Below are 21394 nucleotides of genomic sequence, written 5' to 3' on the forward strand. Positions count from 1 at the left end.
TTATATTCAAGTGTTTATGCATACACATACACACTCACACATGAAACCAGACAGTCTGACTCCTAGAGATACAGGTTACTAAAAATTCTTGTAAGAGAAAAACATTTATAGCTAATGAGCTTCATAGGTAAAGTTTGCTTTTGTCTGTTTTTTTTAATTTTGTTATATGGAATATATGTTTCTTAAGAATATAACTCATTGAGCAAACTAATAAATCAGTGATAAAGTAAACAGATTAAATTTCCCAAAATCCTCAAACATCTGAAATTCTTTCCAAAATGTAGGGCCAAGTAATCATCACTTACGATTTCCTTTCACCAATGATTATGGGGAAGGAAAAAAATCATTTAAACTAGATGCTTGTTTTATCAAATTATAAACCAAAAATAACAGTTTTATGTAAGTTAAGTACTTTATTCAAAAAGACTTTAAATTTAATCTAAATTAAATTAAATAATCAGGTATAAACTTAGCAAAACATGTATAAGGGATAAGGGATGAAAATTACAAGATGCTGATGAGATAAACTATGGAATTTCCAAATCAATAGAAAATCATACCATGTCCATGGATGGACTCAACAGAGAAATATTTGTTTCTGAAAATTTGATGTAAAAATTTAATTCTTTCCAGAAATCCCAACAAAGTTTTTTTGCAGACACAGATAAGCTTATTTAAGCATTTAAAAGAAGGCACAGGGGGGCTGAGGATGTGGCTCAAGCAGTAATGCGCTCACCTGGCATGCATGCGGTGCTGGGTTCGATCCTCAGCACCACATAAAATAAAGATGTTGTATCCACCGAAAACTGAAAAATAAATATTAAAAAATTTTCTCTCCTTCTCTCTCTGTCTTTAAAAAAAAACGGCACAGGTACTAGAATAACTAAAAACCTTGAAAATAAGAATACAAAGTGGAATGAATTGCTCTCCCCAGTATCAAGAAATACAACAGAGCTACAATAATCAAAAGATTCTTTTGATACTGGAAGGGAGATAGATAGAGTGACCAATGGAAAAGGAAAAAGATTTCACAAATAGATTTGTACAAACATGATTAAAGGATTTTTGACAGAAGTAAATAAGTAATTCCATAAAGAAAAAGTATTTTTTTCAAACTGTTGTACCAAAATAATTGGTCCATCATAGGCAAATAAGAATGAAATCCAACTTAGTCTCACACCTTACAGAAAAATGAAACTCAAAATCCATCATGGACTCAAATGTAAATTTTAAATCTATCCAATTTTTAGAAATAGGTATGAAGTAAATAAATATTCAGGATGTAAAATTTAAAAAAAAAGAGTTCTTGATCTCAAAAGCATGATTCATAAAGGTAAAAGTTACAAATAGGACATCATCAAAATGTAAACTTTCTGGCCTGGCCAGGCATGGTGGTGCACACTGTAATCACAGAAGCTTGGGAGGCTGAAGCAGGAGGTTTTCAGGCTCAAAGCCTGAAATAATGCAGAGTTACAGAAGCAACCACCACCAGGAAATGGAACCCAAGGAGTGAAGACAATGGAATAGAATTAGTGGAGGTGTATCAGTTCCCTAGGGCCGCTGTAACAAGAAACATGACCTGAGAGATTTTTGTCACTGTGATAAAATACTCAAGGAAAACAATTTAAAGGAGGAAAGAATTATTTGGGCTCAGTTTCAGAGGTTTCAGTCCATGGTGGGCTCCCTGGCTCTACTGTCTCTGGACCTGGGGTGAGGTGGACCATCAGGGAGAACAAGCATGGCAGACAAAGCTACTGCCTCAGAGCAGCCAGCAGGGAGTGGGGGTGAGATATGCCCTCTAGGCCACGCCTCCAGTGACCCTGCGATAATGCCATCAAGTTATGAATCTCAATGGATTAACCTGCCAATGAGGTCCCAGCCCTCAGGTTCCAGTCCCTTCCTGAAGGCCCCTCCTCTGCACACTGTGGACCAAAGCTTCAACCCAGGAGCTTGTGGGGGACTTGCCATATCCAAACCTTGATACTGGGCATCTTGAACAGCAGGCATTTATTCTCTCACAGCTGTGCAAACCAGAGTCCAGAATCAGGTGTGGGCAAGGGCTGGTTCCTCCTAGAGGTTCTGAGGAGACTGTTCCATGCCTCTCTGTTCTGACTTCTGGTGGCACCTTGGGCTCACACACATATCACCCCATCTCTGCCTCTCTCCAGTGTCATTCTTCTTATGTCATGTGTCTTCTTAGAAGGACACCAGAAACTGGATCGGGGCCCACTCTATCCCTACAAAGTGGTTTTAACTTGAAAACATCTGCAAAGGCCCTCTTAACAACAAAGTCACATCCAGAGGTCCTGGGAGTTGAGACCTGACTATGTCATTTGGGGAGTGTGACAGTTTAACCCACAACAGGAGGTGAGGGGTAAAATTAGCATATATCTTGCATTACAAACTCTTTAATCCCATTTGACTGTTTTAGACTTGTGCATTCTTGTAGAGATTTTTAAAGTTTAATTATCTATACAAATACCAGGGGGCTGTCTCCATTCTTAAATGGTGGCCTCCACAAGACAAAAACCATGCTCAAGCCAGATGGCAGAGAACCTGACATGTGATTTCCACAGGCTTCTTTATTCTCATGCCAGCCTGAATACCCAGCTCTGGGGTTCTTTTCCCGTGACGTGCTGCTGTGCTATCCTCGATTCGTGGACTTTCCTCTGTCGCCGACCAAGATGGCTGCCGCCATTTTCCAATCAACAAGGGAGAGAAAGAGGTGAACAAGGACTGGTGTCTTTCTGACCTGTTTATTCCCCTAGGCCAGGACTTAGTCTCACAGAACACACCTTGCAGCGCCACAGTCTTTACTTTGAGTAGTCTTGAGTCCAATGAAGAATCAGATACACAATCCTCAGGAGGAACAGTGTAATGAAGACATAAGAACGGGCCAGGCAAAATCTGCCATCACTATAAATATAAGTCATTTCTTTCAGTGTGACTGGGACATTTATGCAAAATGGTCCTGGCAGATGAACTAACTCAGGTTGGGTCAAGGAGGATCCAAGGGAGGTGAAGACAAAGTGGACATTTTGAGGGATTGATCAATGTTGCCACATGGACCAGGAAAGAAAGGTACCCATGGAAGGAGAAGAGTGCATGCAAACCTGTAGGTGGAGGGGATCTGGGAGTGGACAAGAGGGTGAATCACAGGCCACTCCTTAGCTTCTGTCTTGAATGACAGAATTGCTATGCAATGAGACAGGGAACCCTGGGAGAAATCAGGCTCAGTTAGGAAGCAGAGTTATCTCAGTTATGCACATGTTTCAGGAGGCTTTGGCACTGTGGTACACACTTGGACCTCCCTGACTAGTAAAAGTACTCAGGTCATAAAAATGGAGGGTTTTTAAATATCATAGTTAACCTCCTGTACTAATACCTTAGAAATGGGAACATGGGAGCATTTACTCTTTGGGAAAAGCATCAGTGTAAAGCTATAATTTCATTAACGAAGGTGTGGAGTCACATCCTCTTCCATAAGTAAAGGAAACTTCCAGAACATGATCTACTGAGTCAATTCTTGTACAAGCAAGTGATGACTCCACAGTAGGTATTTGAGCATTGAAAGAAAATGTTGTGACGTATTTTAAGATATCTGAAAAGACATATTGCAGGCAGCCACATCAGAAGGGATTGTTTGATGGAGTAGGAACAGTCATCCCTAGTTGTTCACTGTTCAAACAATGGATCAAGTTGATAGTTCATAAAAGAGGTCAGGCACGAGAGCAGCATATTCCAGACTGCTCTCCTTGGCATGCAAGTCATCCGTTCCCTGGAACAAGTGATTAAAAAGAAAATCCATGGCCCAATCAGTTTGGGAAGTGCTGACTCAAAGTTACTCGGATTTTCATGGAACTTTTCAGTGCCCATGAGAGCTGCAGTGGATTACGGATCTCAAAGATGGGGGTGTAAATGTTGCAGTCCAAATTTCTGTGACCAAAAAGCTTGCTGAACACTGCAGTCTCTGTCACCTCACTCTGGCACACCTTTGGGAAAACACTGTAATACAGGACTTGGAATTGTCTTGTCCACCATAAGTTGGGTCATCCTAGCTCATTACTGTGTGACAACGGAGAAGCAAATGTGAGACGTGCCTTGGGGATCAGCTTTACGCAGAGAGAAGAAACTTGACAGAGATGCACAGGGACCAGTACCCAGGTTTCCCAAATCCTAGGCTGTCACAACTCCTGCCACACCATTTGCCTCAGTTTGGAAAGCAGATGGTCTTCCTTCCACTTAAGCTTGTGTCCCAATTGTTACTCATCCCCAAAAAAGGTAAAACTATGCAAGGAAACTCCTGATCTCCTGGCTAGTGTGAGCAGCTTGTTTCCTGAATGAAAACAGGGAGTTAGAGTTTAACAAGAAGGTCAGGAACTATTTTTACAGTTGCTGGAGTTGTAATGTTGTTGCAATTACAGTTAATCAAATTCAGAGCCATCTGTGACAGCTCAGGGTGTCACACCATGCAGGAGGTAAAGAAATGCAAAGGGAATTGTTCCCTGTGTGCATTATTCACATATTTATCTCCCAATTTTGCATGGGAGTGCCCTCAGCTACCTTCTCAGTACAGAATACACCAAGTTTTAAAAATCCACAATTTCTTATGTTAAAACTTCTTAAAAGAATCAGTTACACAAAATTGGCATTTTTTTAAAAAAAGATAATATCTTTAACAATGAAATGTGCTTTCACGAATACTACATATTTCCCACAGGAGGGACTTGTCTACGCAGGCCAGGCCACCTCTATATAGATGGAGAGCATGATGTACATTTCCTCATTTGTTTTGGAAATTGCTTTGTTTATATTAGAACACAGTCTGAAGTCTGGTCACGGTGTGCTATTTATAACCTTGGTATTTTATGATCAAGATTCATAAATTACACAGTATTTAGATAAAAAATGCATATCTCAGAATTACTCCAGCTTTTTATATGCCTTCAAGAGATTAATACTAAATGCATCAGATCGGAAAGAGCACAGGAGGGTGAATCAACTACAGCAACTCATCAAGGGCTCCGAGGCTTAATGTAGATAATTCCTCTCCTTCCTAATGCTTTGAACTTTGGTTAATGATCATGACAGATGAAAGAGAGTGTAGCTTACCAAGTTCTCCAAAGATCTACATACTAAATTCCAAAGCCGGCAGGTAGAAATCTGAATGAGTTTGTCTCCAACCTCCTGTCACTCCTCACACATTCAAGGAAGACTTTTTCAATCCACTTGGGTTTTTCCATTGAACCTGTCCGCCCAACTCTTCCCAGCCCTGGCTTTTTCTACTCTCATTCATTAATGCATCCTATCTCCTCCAAAGCAGAATTCCTTTTCCTATCTTCAGATGCCTCAACTACAGATTTCCTCTGGTGAACTAAATACATGCACACCAACATTTATATGTATTCCGTTTCCTTTATTGATAGTATTCATTGTTTCATTTTAGCCAGTACTTTAAAAAGTGTCTACTAGGTGTTAGATACTAGTAATTGATACTGATGCCCCCCTGCCACCCGCAACACTCACACACACACACACACAAGAAAATCTCTGTCCTTGTGGACCTTATTTCATGTGGACAGGTAACATCTATGTGTGACTACAACAAAAAGTGCCAAGGAGAACAAAGAGCAGAGATTGGAAGAGGAGTGAAGGTAGATTCTACTTTAGATAATGGGGTCAAGGCATGGCCTCACTCAGAGAGGAATGTGAGGAATGCCCTGAAGGAAGTAAGAGAGCAAGCGAGGTGGGTATGGGGGCAGGGGAGGAATTCCAGGAAAGAGGAAAAGCAAGGGTGAGAGTGTGCCTGGCATCTTCTCAGGAAAGCAGGCATCCCAGGTACCTGGAGCAGTCGAATGGGACTGCAGAAAGTGAGGGATGAGGTTAAACTGACAACAGGAGCCAAATCCCATGATCCTAAAGGCCCTGAAAGGACCTGGCTCAGGGATTTGAGGTGGACAGTGTCCTGATGGGATGTAGCACCTGGCAGGCCAGGAATGAGCAGCCCAGTGGTGACAGCAGAGGTTGTTGGAGTGTTCAGTCTCCATGGGTTCTGAACACCAAGCCCGCACCAGGTACTGATGGACTAGGTTGGAGCATTCCAAACAGCCGTCCTCACTTCTCGTAGGTATGCCCAGGTATGTCCAGAGAACACAGTCTGTCTAGCTAGGTTTCTGCACTCAGAAAGTTAGTAACGTGGGGACTGGGAATAATGGGTTATGTTTGGAGTGATATCAAAATCACTCCAAAGGGACATAAGGACATCAATGGCCATACACTATCAGAGAATACAAGGGCAGGACGCTGAATGTAAAGTTATATACTGGCTGAGGTTCTCAAGAGAAGAGCTGAAGCCTAACTATAACTTCTGGCTACCTAATCTCCATCTTTTTCCAAAAAATGAATAGATACCTGCTTGGGCACTTGGAGTTCCCCACCCAAGGGCATGACTCTCAAGAAAAACTGCAACAAGGCATTCCCACAGCACCCTTCTACCTTGTTATTAGGTAGGATACTGGGTACCCATGAGATAAGTGGCATGCAACATATCTGGCTCCAAATGACTAGATACCAGTAATCTCCAGTGTGACAGAAATGGACAGCTTGACTAAGACTGCTTGTGAAGGTTCATTGGCTTTGTGGATCACTGCTCCTCAGTAATAGATGTGCAGTTCAGTAACTCCTTCCTGAGTGAAAATATCCAGCATATGGAAGATAAATGGTAGAGGAAATCTGGACTCATAACTTAGGTCCTTTCTTTTCTCATGAATGTGCAGATGAGCTCATAAAGCATAGCAAACACTTTATTTCTCTAATTTGAGAAGCAGTAGAGGGCAACGAGTGTAGCTCAATGGTAGAGCATCTGCCTGGGACACATGAGGCCCTGAGTTCCATCCCCAGCATGATGGGTGGTAGGGATATACAGCTACTGCTTTTCACGTTGCATAAACAGAGGTGTCAGCGCACGCCTTTTATCCGATGCTGTGTAGTCATTACTTCTAAAGAATTTGAGCAAAAGGGAAGCCTGTTCACTTCCCCACATAGCCAAGGCCTGAGTTAACAGATCTACTGGCTTCACATAAAATTTTAAATGGCAAAAAAGCCTGCCCCAGTGAATTCTCACCAAATGAAGATGAAAGAGTCTTCAAAGTGGGAATCCAAAATCAAAACATTTTATCATAAAAATAACCACAGGTCCTCCATAGACAGGAGTAGTATTTTCTCAATATGGGAATAACCAGTGCCCGGGAGAGCATTAACCAGACACTCTACACATTATCATGAAAAAGGAAATACACAGGCCACGTGTTAACAAGGGCCTGAGAAATACTGCCACGTAGCAGGGAAGACTTGCCGAATTTGTGAATCTGAACAGTAAGTAAATCTCATATTTGCCTTAGCACTCTATTCCTCAATAATACGTTTTAGTTAGTACTATTAGTGATAAAGTTTCACTAAGAAAACTACAAATCTGAATTAACTTTAGTTGTGAGACTTGGAGAAACATACTAATGGGGGTCCTCTTCCCCATCATCTGTCTTTGCTCCTTCCCGGCCCTCCCCAAGTGAACAAGTATCTCTTCTGCATCAGGCACTGTGTGAGACACAGGGGATCCACTCCCTCGGGGGGCTTGCTCTTCGGAGGAGGGTCTACTTAAGCAGAAAAATCACATAGCAACGTGGTCATAGAAAGAAAACAACAACACAGAGTAGAAGACCACAAGAGCCACTTTACATGAGTAAATTATTTTAAACAATTAGCAAATAATCGTTATTATAGGAATGGTTTGTCCATGTCAAAAGTACTAGTAGAGGGCTGGGGACATAGCTCAGTTGGTAGAGTGCTTGCCTTGCATGCACAAGACCCTGGGTTCAATTCCCAGCACCACAAAAAAAAAAAAAAATCACTATTAGGATCCTCGTTAAATAATTTAGATGAGTTTTCAGACTCAATCAATTCAAGTTACCTCCTTGAAAACAGATTTCTCTGAAGCTGCAGCAACAAGTCTTACCTTATGATAACACCTAAAATATGCAGCACGTTCATCGGAAAACTTCTCCAGTCTTTTTGGACCCTTGCTTGAAGCTTTCTTGAACACTAACCAGCATCGTTGATAAATCTGGAAGGAAAGAGAAAGACTGAGCTGGGCATCTCCAATGACTCAGCTGCTACCATCATTTGCATATTTGCACTTCTTTTCTTTCTTTCTTTCTTTCTTTTCTTTCTTTCTTTTTTTTTTTAATGTTTTCACCTGTGAAATATCCACAAGCCAGAAATTTGAGGTTGCTTTGGGAAAATAAACATTTAAAAACCTATATTATTTCCACAATGGAAAACTATTACTGAAAACAGTTACTGAAATCAAAAGAAAATCATTATTTGAAGGCAAGTTTCTGGGCCAGCAAACAATTGGTTAATCAACACCAACCAGATTCATGCTTAGGAAATTTGGTCAATGCTGAAGGGCTACAAACTAAGGCTGCAGCTCAGATTTTTAAAGGCTATTTGACAAAGACCTTAAATGAATAAGATTTAGACCAGAGGTGGTATGCACTATAACACCAACAACTTCAGAGGCTGAGGCAGGAGAATTCCAAGTTCAAGGCCAACGTGGGCTACTTAGGAGACCTTGTCTCAAGATTTTAAAAACAGGGCTGGGGATGTGGCTCAGTGGATGAACACCCTGGGTTCAATCCCCTGTATTAAATAAATAAATAAATACGGAAGGGGATTTATCCTAGGCAAAGATACATAGTGCACAAAAGAGAAATTCCATATTCTAGAGCAGGTGCGTGACAATTGTTCAGTCATCATGACGATCTTTGACTATCTTCAAAGCAACACGTGTGGTTTTGTAATTTCTACCTATAAATAAACTGCATGAACTATAATGTTTAAGAACCTCTAAAATGAAACAGAACAAAATCTATGTCAAACATTTGGTCATTCAAACCAAAATCAAGTCAATTTAAAATACTTTTTACAAGTCTTGCTGGGGCGGTGGGGGGAGTTCTTCTTTGTTAGTATTTGTCTGCAAGGCTTAATATTTTCCAGTTTACTCTTCTGTCCCACTAATTATCTTATTTGGTATGGTAAAAAGAAAGTGGATCCACTCTTCTCTGAAGTTTGGTTCTGAATACGGAGGCTTAGCAATGTGCCTGATACCACTAAACAGACACTAAAATGTTAGCAGTTGTTTATAATGATGAGAAATAGAAACTACTCAATCTTCAACAATAAGGAGTCACAAAGTAAATCATAATACTTCTGTAATATACAATAGAATGTATGTTACTCATCCATAGGGTAACATAGGTAGTTATTACATACAGTAAATGTGGTACACAGAAATATAGTAAATAGCAGTATATATTATGATATGCAATACATGATATATATTTTACATCTATAAGATAACATAGATAGTCATCATAGAAAAGCCATAATAATGCAGAGAGTATATATAATATGTATTCAGTAAATTATACTACACGTATAATAATGCGAGGGTGGCCTTAGGCCTGAAAACTGCAGTCTCACAGGCACACCTAACAGAGCCCTCCAGTATGGCCTCAGACATGAACGAGTCCTTTCCCCCCACCCTGAGAGAGTGAAGCCTCTGGCAGGCTGATCTCGCCTGATAAGAGGAAAAGGTGAGAAGATCAAGGTGGAGACCACCAGACCAGATGTTTCTGACCCCATGGTAAATGATGTCATGGAGATCATTGTAGCTGATAAGGATTGAAAGGGGGGTCAAAAGCCCCCAAATTTAGTATAAACAATAGAGCTAATGAACAGGGATTCAGCCAGCCGAAACAAGGATGCATTCGAGCTGGAGAGCCTGATGAGGACCTAGACTGACATCCCATCACTTGTCATCATTTTCCTGATTCTCTGCATGATTCTCACTGCTCTCAAACTCTACTGCCCTGGTGAGAGCCGCAACTTCTCCCTATGATCCTCTCCTCAACCGGCTGTCCACTCCACGCCAGGAGAAGGCTGCCTGGGTTCCGGACCTGATCACAGAGGTCTGAGTGAGTGTGCATCTGCTGGATGTAAAGCCTAAGGCTTAAGACTTTTGAACCTAGCATGCAAAGGGAATGTCTGACATTAGTGTGTCATGATTAAGTGTGTGCTTAGAATTAATTAATCTAGAATTGTTTGCTGTGAATTGATTATGTCTTATGCAGTGCCTGGCATTAAGGATTGTTGTTTTCCTAAATAGGAACCTATAGAGTGAAATTGTATTGAGTGATTTGAGTGAATAAAGCATTGAAAAGGGCAGAAGTGCGTGGACATTCTTTATTTCTCCCCCTTGACTACATACGTCGCAATTTTGTCCCCTCGCGACAAATACATATGTTATCCAGCAACAGAATAACTAGGCAGCTCACCTGAAACAAGTTCCAGAAGGAATTTCTAATGACATGAGAGAGTTCATAATATGCCATGGGGAAAGCAGAATATAAAACTTTATTTACGCCATGATCTCCACTATACTCAAATGTATGAAAAAAGACAAAACATACACCAATGTTAACAATGTTTTCTCTGGGTCATGAGAATAGGTTTGGGGTTTTGTTTGTCAGTTTTTGTTTGGTTTAATAAAAGTTAATGCTGTAATTAAATAGAAGAGAATTCTGTTATTTCTTAAATACCCAGAGGTAAGAGTGTAATTAACGTCAGTTCTATTAGCTTTCATCCTGCAGAGCTACTGAATCCACCCAGGGATATTAAAACATTGACTGAGGTGGAAAAGCAGCTGAGTGAGGAAGAATAACCTTTCACCAAATGGTGCAAGAGCCGTGCACACCCACAGGAGAAGTGAGGGCCAGACAAACCCACCTTGACTGGAACACTCAAAGGCTCCTTATGCAAAAAGTATCTGAAAACGGACTTAAATATACAATAAAAGTACAGGCATTTTTAGGAAAAAGAAATGTTGGAAGAAGAATACTTCGACTCGATGTCAGAACCATCCCCCAAGAAGACTTGCTAAAATGGACCTCATGAAAATTAAAATCTCGTATATGGAAGACCCCTTTACAACGATGAAAACACAAAGCCAGAGACTGGGAGAAAATATTTGCAAGCCAGATGTGACCCAGGAGGTCACATTATTTATGGAGTAGACAAATAACTCTCAAATCTCAACATTAAAAAATTAAAACAGGATAAATCCAAATGATCAAAAGCCATGAAAAGGCATTTCATCAAAGAGGATACAAAGAATCCCAAAGCCCATGCAAGATGTCCAAGGACACCACCAATGGGGAAGCTTAAACTGAAACTCCATGAGGTATCACTCTACAACTGTCAGATCAGCTGAAATGACGACAACAATGGTACTGCCATCAAATACTGAGAAGGATGTGGAGAAAATGGATCACCCATACACTGTTGGTGGGAACGTAAAATGGTGCTACTTCTCTGAAAAACAAGTGATATTTTCTTGAAAAGAACCACACAAGCCACAGATGACCAGCAGCTGCACTCAGGAACTGAAACACAGAAATCCCAATTGTAGCCTTCCAAAACATCTGCATATGAGCGTCCACAGCAGCCTTGTTTATAACAAAACCCAGTAACAGCCCATATGCCCTTCAATGGGTGAATGGTTCAATGGTAGAGCCATACCTTGAAATGCTGCTTAACAATAAAATATATGAGCAATTGACAGATGCAACTACTGGAATGGTTCTCCAGAGACCTTCACTGAGGCGGGAAGACAAAAAGTAAACCCAGTGGATTACACATTTTGCAATGCTGAGATGGAACCCAAGGCCTTGCGCCTACTAGGCTACCCTCCAAGGCCTATCCATCATCCTTACAAAATTATAGACATGGGAGACAGATCCATGGTTGTTGAAGACCATGGATGAGGGCTATGAAGAGAAGTAGGTATGGCTCTGAAGGGTCAACCTGTGGGACCGTCATGGTGAGGAACTTATATATCTTTAGTGTATCAACATCAATCCTGTTTGTGGTATTGTACTGTTATTTATGGAAGACGTTACTACCAGAGAAACTGGGTCAAGGGTACCAGATCTTTGTGTAGTATTTCTTATCACTAAATGTAATCTATAATTATCTCAGAGTAAAATGTTGAATGAAACTTTTAAAGTGAAAAGATGCAGAGATATTTAACTGTACTTTAGCCTAATCTATTAACCATCCTCCATACTCTTCTCGGATCCTGGCTGTTTTATCATCAGATCACAGTCTAATTAACCACCAGACTAAGTAACTTGAAGAAGGCAAGTTATGAGAGCCATTGGTAAGAGTTCAAACAGAAAGCCCTCACTGGGGTGGAGACCCAGCTATAAACATTTGCATCTCCAGTGCCAGAGTTAGCAAAGAGTCTAATCAACACCCCACTTACCTCTGAGGAACACGAGACAATGGCTCTCTGGATGGTGTGCCACCACCAGAGGACAGAATTAAGCAGGACTGACTGTCACCCTGCTTGTTCAAATAAAGGGTATGGGAAATGACCTTCTCACTATCATTCCATGATTGGCGACCTCTTTTGAATCTGCCCCTGAGAATAGATTCAGAAACCGAACATTCTAAAGGTATGCAAAAATATGCCCACCATAAAAAAAAATATTTTCTCTAAGAAAGTTATTTTCAGTTTCCTAATTATGTCTCAATATTCAAGCCAAATTTTTAATGAGAACATTTCTGACTTTAAAAAAAAAATTGTTCATTTTCTCCTCAGTTGGATCAGGATTTGCCTGGCTTCTTTCCAAAGGCTGTGTCAATGCAAACTGAAGATTCCTCAACTTCAGCACGTCTACCTTTGATCCATCTGTTTTAAGTTTGGGGGAACTTCTGCTTCTCACATTTTGTTTTTCTTTTGTTTTATTAAGCAGCAAGGACAAAAGTGCAATGGTACAGTCAAATAAGAACAAAAATATCATCACATCCATTCAAATCCAGCCTGGCTAGAAAGTCACCTTGGAAGGAATTAGAACATGTCAGTTTATTGGCAGGACGATTTTAAGGAACACTCATGTTTGGTTTATGAAAAGGTGGCTCAGGTTGTCAAACTACAACACACAAGCACACGGAAGTGAAGGAGTCTGCAGAGGGGCCGAGAGTGGCTTCTGCCATCAAGATTCCTCCTTGGTGCTGTCAGCCATCACATACTGGTGACTCTGAGTGTGGCCCAGTGTCACTCAAGATAACTGATAACTCTGTAGCTCTCTAGTGCTGAGCCAAGATCTACCAACTCAGAAGCTCAACTTGGGGTAAGGCCAGACAAATTTGTCTTCAACACATTCTCTAAGCATTTTATTTTTAATTTACAAGCTAGCACCATAAATATTCATAAAGTACCTTCAGACAATGCTGTCTCTCTCTCTCTTTTTCTCTCTCAACTGGTGACAAGGAATTCTCCAGCAAGTGTTTCAAGATGAGGCCCCCTGAGACCAGGATTTCCCACAAGGGTTCCAACAAGAGGCACATGGAGGTGTTTGAAATAGAGCAGTGTGAGATGCCATCTCGAGTTTGAGAGACAGGCACTTAAGGCGAATGCAGTCTTTTGTGCTAAAGTCACATTTTCGACTGCTGCCACACTCTGGCCTAGGAACCCTGGGAATGCCACCTCCCAGCCGAATCCTAAACACTTTGGTATTGCTTAGAGGACTCACCAATCATGGAAACATGCACAGACTAGCTGGATGAACAGACTTTGTTTCAAAGGATGACAATTTGGAAACAATCCCATCCCATTTGATTTAACAGTTCAAAATAGATTTTTCAATAAATTCATTTTAACTTTCTTCTTCCTATATAACAAATCTACTTAACATCCATATTATTATTTAGTTAACGTTTTCAACTGACTTTTTAACTAACAGATGTTTTCACTTATAAGAACCTTTTACCTATCCTATTATGAACTGGCCATAATATACCATTGGAGAACTCAATGGCAGAAAAATTTTCATGTAGAGATATCTCAGATATTGAAATTTGGGACCAGAGAAACTTTATGTAGTAGAGGGCTGTCCCACGCTGTGTAAGGTATTTGGCAGCCTCTTGGCTAAATGCCATAGTAACACCATCTCTGACCCCATTAAACAACCAAAATTGTTTCCAGACATTGCCAAATAGCTCCTTCTGGGGGCCAAAATCAGAGCCACAGCTTTAGATATGTGCATTCAGACCTGAGGCTTCACACTTGGGGAACATGAGGCTCTGTGAATATCTTCAAAGTCGTGATTAGGACAAGTCAGTCTACACAAGCCATTGCCAAAGCTCACACAGAGAAGCATGGCACCCAGTTCCAACACCCTGCATGGGCAAGCAGCAGAGTTAGTGGTACACAATTTCTCATTCAGTGTGGATTTTGCTGTTGGGGATGGTGGATTTATTATATTTAATTTTCAGCCTTAAATTCTCACTAATCCATATATAATTTGCTTTGCTTCCGTTTTTTGTTCCTGTCTCTAAAGTTTGATATTCTTGCTGGGGATGGTGACACAGGTCTGTAATCGCAGTGAGTCAGGAGGCTGAGGCAGGAAGATTGCAAGCATGAGGCCAGCCTCAGCAACCTCGCCAGACTCTATCTCTGGTGACCTTTGATGAATATAAAAACCTGCTTGATTAAAGCATACTTGCTTTAATCCCCAGAATGGTTTTAAAAAAGGAAAAAAACCCTCAATATCCATTAACGATTGCTTAGTCCTGGTTTAAAATCTCTAACATTATCATTGGTTTCTTTTTTCTACCAAAGAATATTCTGGCAGGTTCACCAAGATTTCTACTGCCAAGGAGCAGCTAAAACAATGAAGAGTATGCCTAGCATTTGTAATATTATTAGCGGTCCATCACAATGTCACAAACAGGCCAGTTATACTTCTGCAGGATGCACAGTTACAAAGATAAATAGAAAGCAAATTTGAGTCACAAAATTCTGCTAAAAGAAAACAGTATACTGTCTCCATGTGAGCAGGAGAAAAGAGGAAAATCTGGGTGAAGATTGACCTTTGGTCTTTACTAGGGTCTACTCCAAGTGTCAGCAAACTATATGAAGGGCCAGGAAGGAAATACTTCTGTCTTCAAGAGCACTGAGGTCTTCACTGCAGCCACCCAACTCCTGGGACACAGCATGAAAGTAGCCACAGGACATATGTAAATGAACGAGTGCAATAAAAATGTATTTACAAAATTAAGCAGTGGGCCATGGTTTCTAACTTTGGGTCTGTGGAAGAATTTCTCAACTGTATTTATTTTAAACATAAAAATCTGCTTGACAAGTTATGTCCTGGAGGGATCAGGAGCAAACACGCATCATGTGAGAACCCCATATATTCCATATCTCCCCACAAGCCAAAATTTTACTTCAATAAAACTGTATTTAAGTGTTGACCTGAGGCTTTCCTAAGCCCTGCCACCAAATGTTGAGTCTCCTTGTGGACAATAGGGGAATCACTGTGCTACCGTTAATGGGGTGGTGGCCTCTAAAGAACATGTTCTCATGGAGACCTGGGCATCCCAGATCTAGCCATGGGGCACAACTCATGCTATGAAATCAGAGCACACACTGGGGGAAAGGTAGGTACAACTGTCTTCCAATTCACCAGCATTCCTTTCTGTCTTCACGTGAACTTTCTCACCTCCAAGCATTCTCCCCAAGCTCTAAAAATTCATCCTCAGCCACAGAATGCTGACCTAGCAACTTTCTCATATTCCAGACTCATGTTCTTCAATTCTCCAAAGCAAATCAACATGGTAGTACCAGTGATTGGCACCGGCTGAATGTTTTCTCTATGCTGCAGAATGCTGAGCCCTGTGTGTGCATTTCAATTAATCCTCCCAGTAATCCTATGAGGCAGGTGCTAGTCCTGTCTCTATTTTACAGATGAGAAGGTTTTAGCAATAGTAAGGTTAAACATCTTACTGAGGGTTCACAAGCTCACTGAAACAAGCAAGCCAGGAGTCCCATTTTGGTTTGCTTGATTCTGAAAAACAAGCTCTTAACCATTACTCCAGGATTTTTTTCCAGAAAAGTTAAAATCCCAGAGTTGCAAAAACTCATCCTGAGGGTCGAGCCATCTGTGAGAAGTTTATTTTCATGCTTATCGTAATCTAAAGAGAGACATCTCGTTGTGGCCATATGCTCTTTCATCTGGACGACTACTTTATAGCTAATCTATTTCAGTGTGGCATTTGCATTTGTGATTTTAAGATGGCTGGCACCAAGTGTTCACCTACAGTAATTGTTTTTGAGGGGGATTCTGAAATTGGGGTCTTAGACCTTGAACCAGGACTCCAAGGTCTACTGGGAATTTGTAAGAAGCATTTTCCTCTTAAGTAAAAACATATTCAATATCCTTGACCGAAATCTAAATGCCCAAGTATTATTAACAACATTAGAAGTATCTCATGCCATGTCTCTGCTCTTCTTGGCTTCTTGTGCCTTTCTAACTATTAGTCTGGTGGGTTTCCTTAGACACAGGGGCAGCAAACTATCGTCCGGGCTGATAGACTGACTCCTTGCCCACCACCTAGAGCTTCCAGTCCTGCTCCATGAGCACCTGTTCCTCCCCTCTGGCTCCTGCTGCCCTCCAGGACTCATGCTGCCCTCTTTTCCCTTTGGGGTTATGAAATGCCATAGTCCAAGGACTCCCCAATAGCCCCAGAAAGCAGTGTTGGTTGATAACATCCTGAGGTCAAGGCAGGTCTTCACCAAAGAGAGACAGGAAATAGGAGTGAGCCCAACAGGAATTCCCTCCCCATTCTGTCTGCCATTGACTGCAAAATTCTGCATCTATGGCATAAGAGACCAAGGTGTTGAAGGCCTCTGAAGGATCCTGCAGGATGTGAGAGGCTGGTACGTGAAGAGAATGAGAGGGAGCTCTCTGATATCTCTGAGCCCTAACTGGTAGGCTGCGGCCAAATCTACTTTCCAAAACAATGAGTTGGGTCAGAATCATGTACTTTATAAAGGAAAATCTTCTAATGAGTGAACAGCATGCTCATGCCTACCATCCTATGTACCTTTCATTTGTAAGGGAAGAAATGCTAATTTGGAGAAGAACACCCTGTGGATACCAAGGTGCATTTTAAATTCACTGCAAAGAAAAACACTTGCAAAAAAAAATAGAATAATTAATCATAAAATAAAATATGTACACAGAGGATTGAAAATACTTAGGAAGCATCCACAGGCGATCACTTAGCCGTGGTGACCCTTTACTGAGCACAACCTTTCCAGAGAATTTTGTGCACACTTCTACCCAAAAATACTCTTTCCAGGAAATCCTCCCTGAGAAAATAATATGGAAATATGTGGGAAGAGGGTTCTGTGGAGTAATGACTGGAAATTCTCTAAATGTTCCAGAGGATGGATATCTTTAATTAATTATGGCATATCTGTAAACTGGAAATGGCCATCATTAAAAAATGATGTTGCAAAATAATATTTATAGCATAGAAAATGCTATTACCAAATTATTACCAAGTATAAAAAGAACACTTTCCCTGCATTTTAATACGTTTCTCCTCTAACACATACACACACACACACACACACACACACATGGAATTTTAGAGAAAAATCTGTGCTTCATTGGAAAGCTATGGATTCTCTGGCGTAATCCTTCCCAGCATTACCTGCTATTCATTCTACAGTTCCATAAATGGTAGATAACTGATAACAATGCAAAATAATTCCCATCCATAAAGATGCAAATTATGTCCCATTCAGACAGGTTTGATTGACTTCCTCACATTCCACTGCCCATGAAGCTGGATCCGCCTCCTTTCAAACTCTTATTCACTGTCTGGCTACACACATGCATGAGTCCTTTAGAGTACGCTGTGAGCTGGTTATAATAGTCTGCTTTGTTCCCTCATTTAATTAACAGTTATATAGAATCTTGAACACATGTTCATTCTACATGTGTTTTGGAGTCACAATTTCACCTGCTATGAAAACCATCTCTTAACACAAACCACAGGTCACTGAGGTCTATGAATCTTCCCTCTAGCCAAACCTGGAATGTTTGTACTTCTCTGCAGGGGACTGACGCCCTAACTAAACCACCACTTTCTGCATTTCAGAGTATCCTCTACTTCAATCCTGCCACTTCCATCCATTTTCTACACGATATCTGGGGCCATCTTTGAAACATTACTGATCATATTGGTGCTCTTCTATGCTGCCAAATGCTTTTAGGGCAAAACCCCATGCCCTGACAAGACACTGCAGACCCTGGGAGAACTGGCTACCTTATCACATTATTTTCTTGCTTTCTTCACCACATATTCTTCATGTAGAAGTATATACGTAAACAGGCATAGTAAATATGCAGTTTTTAGTCTAATCAAAAAAGCAATGTACTGTGCCAGGTCCCGGGTCATTTCCCCAGTACTGCAAAGTAACGATAATAATTCATTTTTATGGAACAACTCTGAGAGAATCAGTATCTGCCAGGAACTCGACAGAGGAAGCCCACCCTCTCGGTACAGGGGTTCCAGGGCACAGAACACAAACACTGCAAGGGCACATTGTGTCTCTGTTCCCCTGTCTCCCCCGTGGCCTAGTTCTCTAGGTGGACAACATGGGAAGAAAAAGGTGAGGTGCAAAGCTATAGAGAGAAGCCATAAGCACTTGTGTGCCTTTGATGGCTTCCATTTTTAACCTGCCTTGTAGAGAAACAAGCCAAATAGCCGCTGGAGATCTGAAGAACTTGGTGAGTATTCCATTCAAAAACCAAATTGGAGCTGATATCATTCACTCATTCATCCACAAATATTCACTGGGCTCCTGCCAGGTGCCAGGCATCGTTCAGGCGTAAGGGATTCGGTTGCAAACAAAACAGGGGGCAAATCCACTCCTCCAATGGGCTTATGATCAATAAGATAGCTATGTCACAAGCACACAGGGGCACAGCACATGTATGTGTACACGCATGCGCATTCTATACTATGTTGGTAATTTGGCATGCAAAGACAGGTGCCATGGAGGAGGATAAACCAAGGAAAGACATAGGAATCACTAATGGTGGGCAGGAGACCTGAAAGGTGATGGCTGAACCAAGAGCTGAAAGACACAAGGGACTGAACAGATGGATGTGGGGCAGAGGGCTGGAGGCAGAGGAAGCAGCTGAGACTGACCATGCCAGGTGTGCAGAGCGAGCCAGGCCCTGCTCTGAATCGCTCTTTGATGTACAGAACAGCAGTTCTCAGGCTGTGCCTGCCCTGAGTTACTCCGTTTCATAAAGCAGTGGCTTGCCGTGAGCTACTCCATTCTGAGTGCCAAGGAAGAATGACTTCATACCTTGTTCCTACAAGGAAACAAACACCATCTGCCCAGCACCACCGTAAGATACAAATTGATAAGTAACTTATTTGTGCCAACTTATCAAACTAAATCAATGTCACGTGGACATCCCAAACCATATCAGGAACACGGGGCACAGGAACTTATCAACCTCACCAGATGAGAACCCCTCACTGGAAATCTCAGGAAGCCCCCAAGACTGAATACAGAGGTACTTTGCTGGGTCTTGAAAAATCACCACAGCAACAAACCTCTGATTTCCTGTCCCTATAGGGCTTCAGCCCATTACGGTTTCTCCTGCCTGTGATGATCACGAATGGCCCGCTCCACACTGACACTCTGCAACTGAAACTGCCATCCTCAGACCCCTCTACTTTGACAACTCTGTGGAACTGGGTCACCTGAGCACCTACACTGACTCTTTGCTCTCCCGTCTCTCTCTGCCTGTGCTCTGGGCTCAGCATCCTGCAACCTGGGGCCACTTTAGCCTTTCTGTGGCCTGTTTATATATCAGTATGTGATTAGGTATGACTTGACTATTTAGATATTAGAAATTAAGACTGGAATAAAAGAACTTCTGTTTGCCTGACTTGACCACCAGGCGACCCACAAGTATTCAGCGAACCGCCACTGTTCAAAGTGGGCTGCCTGTGAACTTTTGTGATTCAATACATACTGACATTGTGGAGAGATGCAACCGTGCTTCATCTATGTTAATGACAGCATGCTCATGACACCTGGTATGCTGATGGAACGAGGAGGTCAGCAGGTGAGGGGCAGGCTGCCAGGTGTGGGGAGGGTTGGGCTGAGAAGGCCTCATGGGTCTCACTGGGAAGATCTTGGCTTTTTTTCTGAGTGTTACAAGAAGTGAGCTGAAGAGTCCTGAATGGGACAGATACAACCCAGTGTGTCAGGTGCACTGTGGAGCAGAACGGCAGAAGCAGGGCAGCTGTTTAAGAGAATGGTACAAAGCGCCACCCAGGCAGGGGGCTGGGGGGGGGGCGGGGGTGACTGCCAGGATGGAAGGGGAGCAAGTGCTCAGAATCTGAATGTACTTTGAAAATTCAATCAAAAGGATTTACTGATGGTACTGGATATAAGGGTGAGAATAAGAATCAAGAGGATTCCAAGATTTTTAACTCTAGCAGGTAGAAGGATAAAGTTTTCGGGTAGCTGAGGAAGCCTGGAAAAGGCCAAGTACAGTAATAGTTGTGGAATTCAATGAAGAACGTATTGGATGTGTCATGCCTAGTAAACACCTAATTAAGCATAATGAACAGACGGTATGTACACACTATCTGCATAGGCCTGTATATATAAGGTTTTTAGTTTTACTATCTTCTCTACAAGGCTGTCTTGAAAACTGGATAAATTAATACCCTTAAAGAACTTAGCATATTTCTTGGTATGCAAGTAAGTGTTCCAGAGTGGTTAGCAGCTCATACTGTCCAATCAGGTGATCACATGTATGCAAACAAGGACAACATCACTAATTTTCCTTCATTTGTTCATTAGTTCTGCAAATATTTAATGAGAATCTACCATGTGGTAGGTACTGTCCCAAGCACTGGGGAAACAGCAGTATACAAAGTCCAAAATTCACTTTCTATCATGCAGAGAGAGAGATCCAAATACTCCAGAATATACCACAGTGCCTGGCAGTTGGGGATAATGATCATAGATGTACTTAGAACACTGAGGCATATGCAACCATTGAGTATTCAGTAGAGTTACAAAAGAAATTGTTGTGCTGGGGATGTAGCTCAATGGTACAGCACTTGCCTGCATGCACAAGGCCCTGGGTTCAATCATCAGCACAGGAAGAGACGAGGGGACAAGGAACAACAAATAAATTGTCATTTGTAAATGTATATACAAGTACACTTATAAGAAATCATATGTAACAAATCATCCCAAAACTTATCTTAAAACAACCAACATTTACCACTTCTCATGAATGTGACCATTGATGAGCAGCTTCGCTGATCTGACTTGGCTTCACTGACTACGGCTGGGATCATTCACATGTAAACAGTTATCTAACAGGTTGTCTTGAGGCTGCCTGGGATGAATCAGGGCTGCACAGCGTATCTCTGA

General features: G+C 41.6%; 1 protein-coding gene across 1 annotated transcript in view; it reads right to left on the bottom strand.

Annotated features, from left to right (window-relative positions):
* Dok5 (docking protein 5) overlaps positions 1-21394 on the bottom strand; it is a 145573-nt gene that overhangs the window by 68308 nt on the left and 55871 nt on the right. Inside the window, exon 2 of the mRNA XM_046433906.2 lies at positions 8012-8119. Within this exon, the coding sequence (XP_046289862.1) occupies positions 8012-8119 (108 nt within the window). The remainder of the gene's footprint in view (positions 1-8011; positions 8120-21394) is intronic.

The sequence above is a fragment of the Marmota monax genome, unplaced genomic scaffold (genome assembly GCF_021218885.2).
Source record: "Marmota monax isolate L192 unplaced genomic scaffold, Marmota_monax_Labrador192_F-V1.1 WCK01_AAM20220418_F8-fsc00014, whole genome shotgun sequence".
NCBI classification, from domain to species: Eukaryota; Metazoa; Chordata; class Mammalia; order Rodentia; family Sciuridae; genus Marmota; species Marmota monax.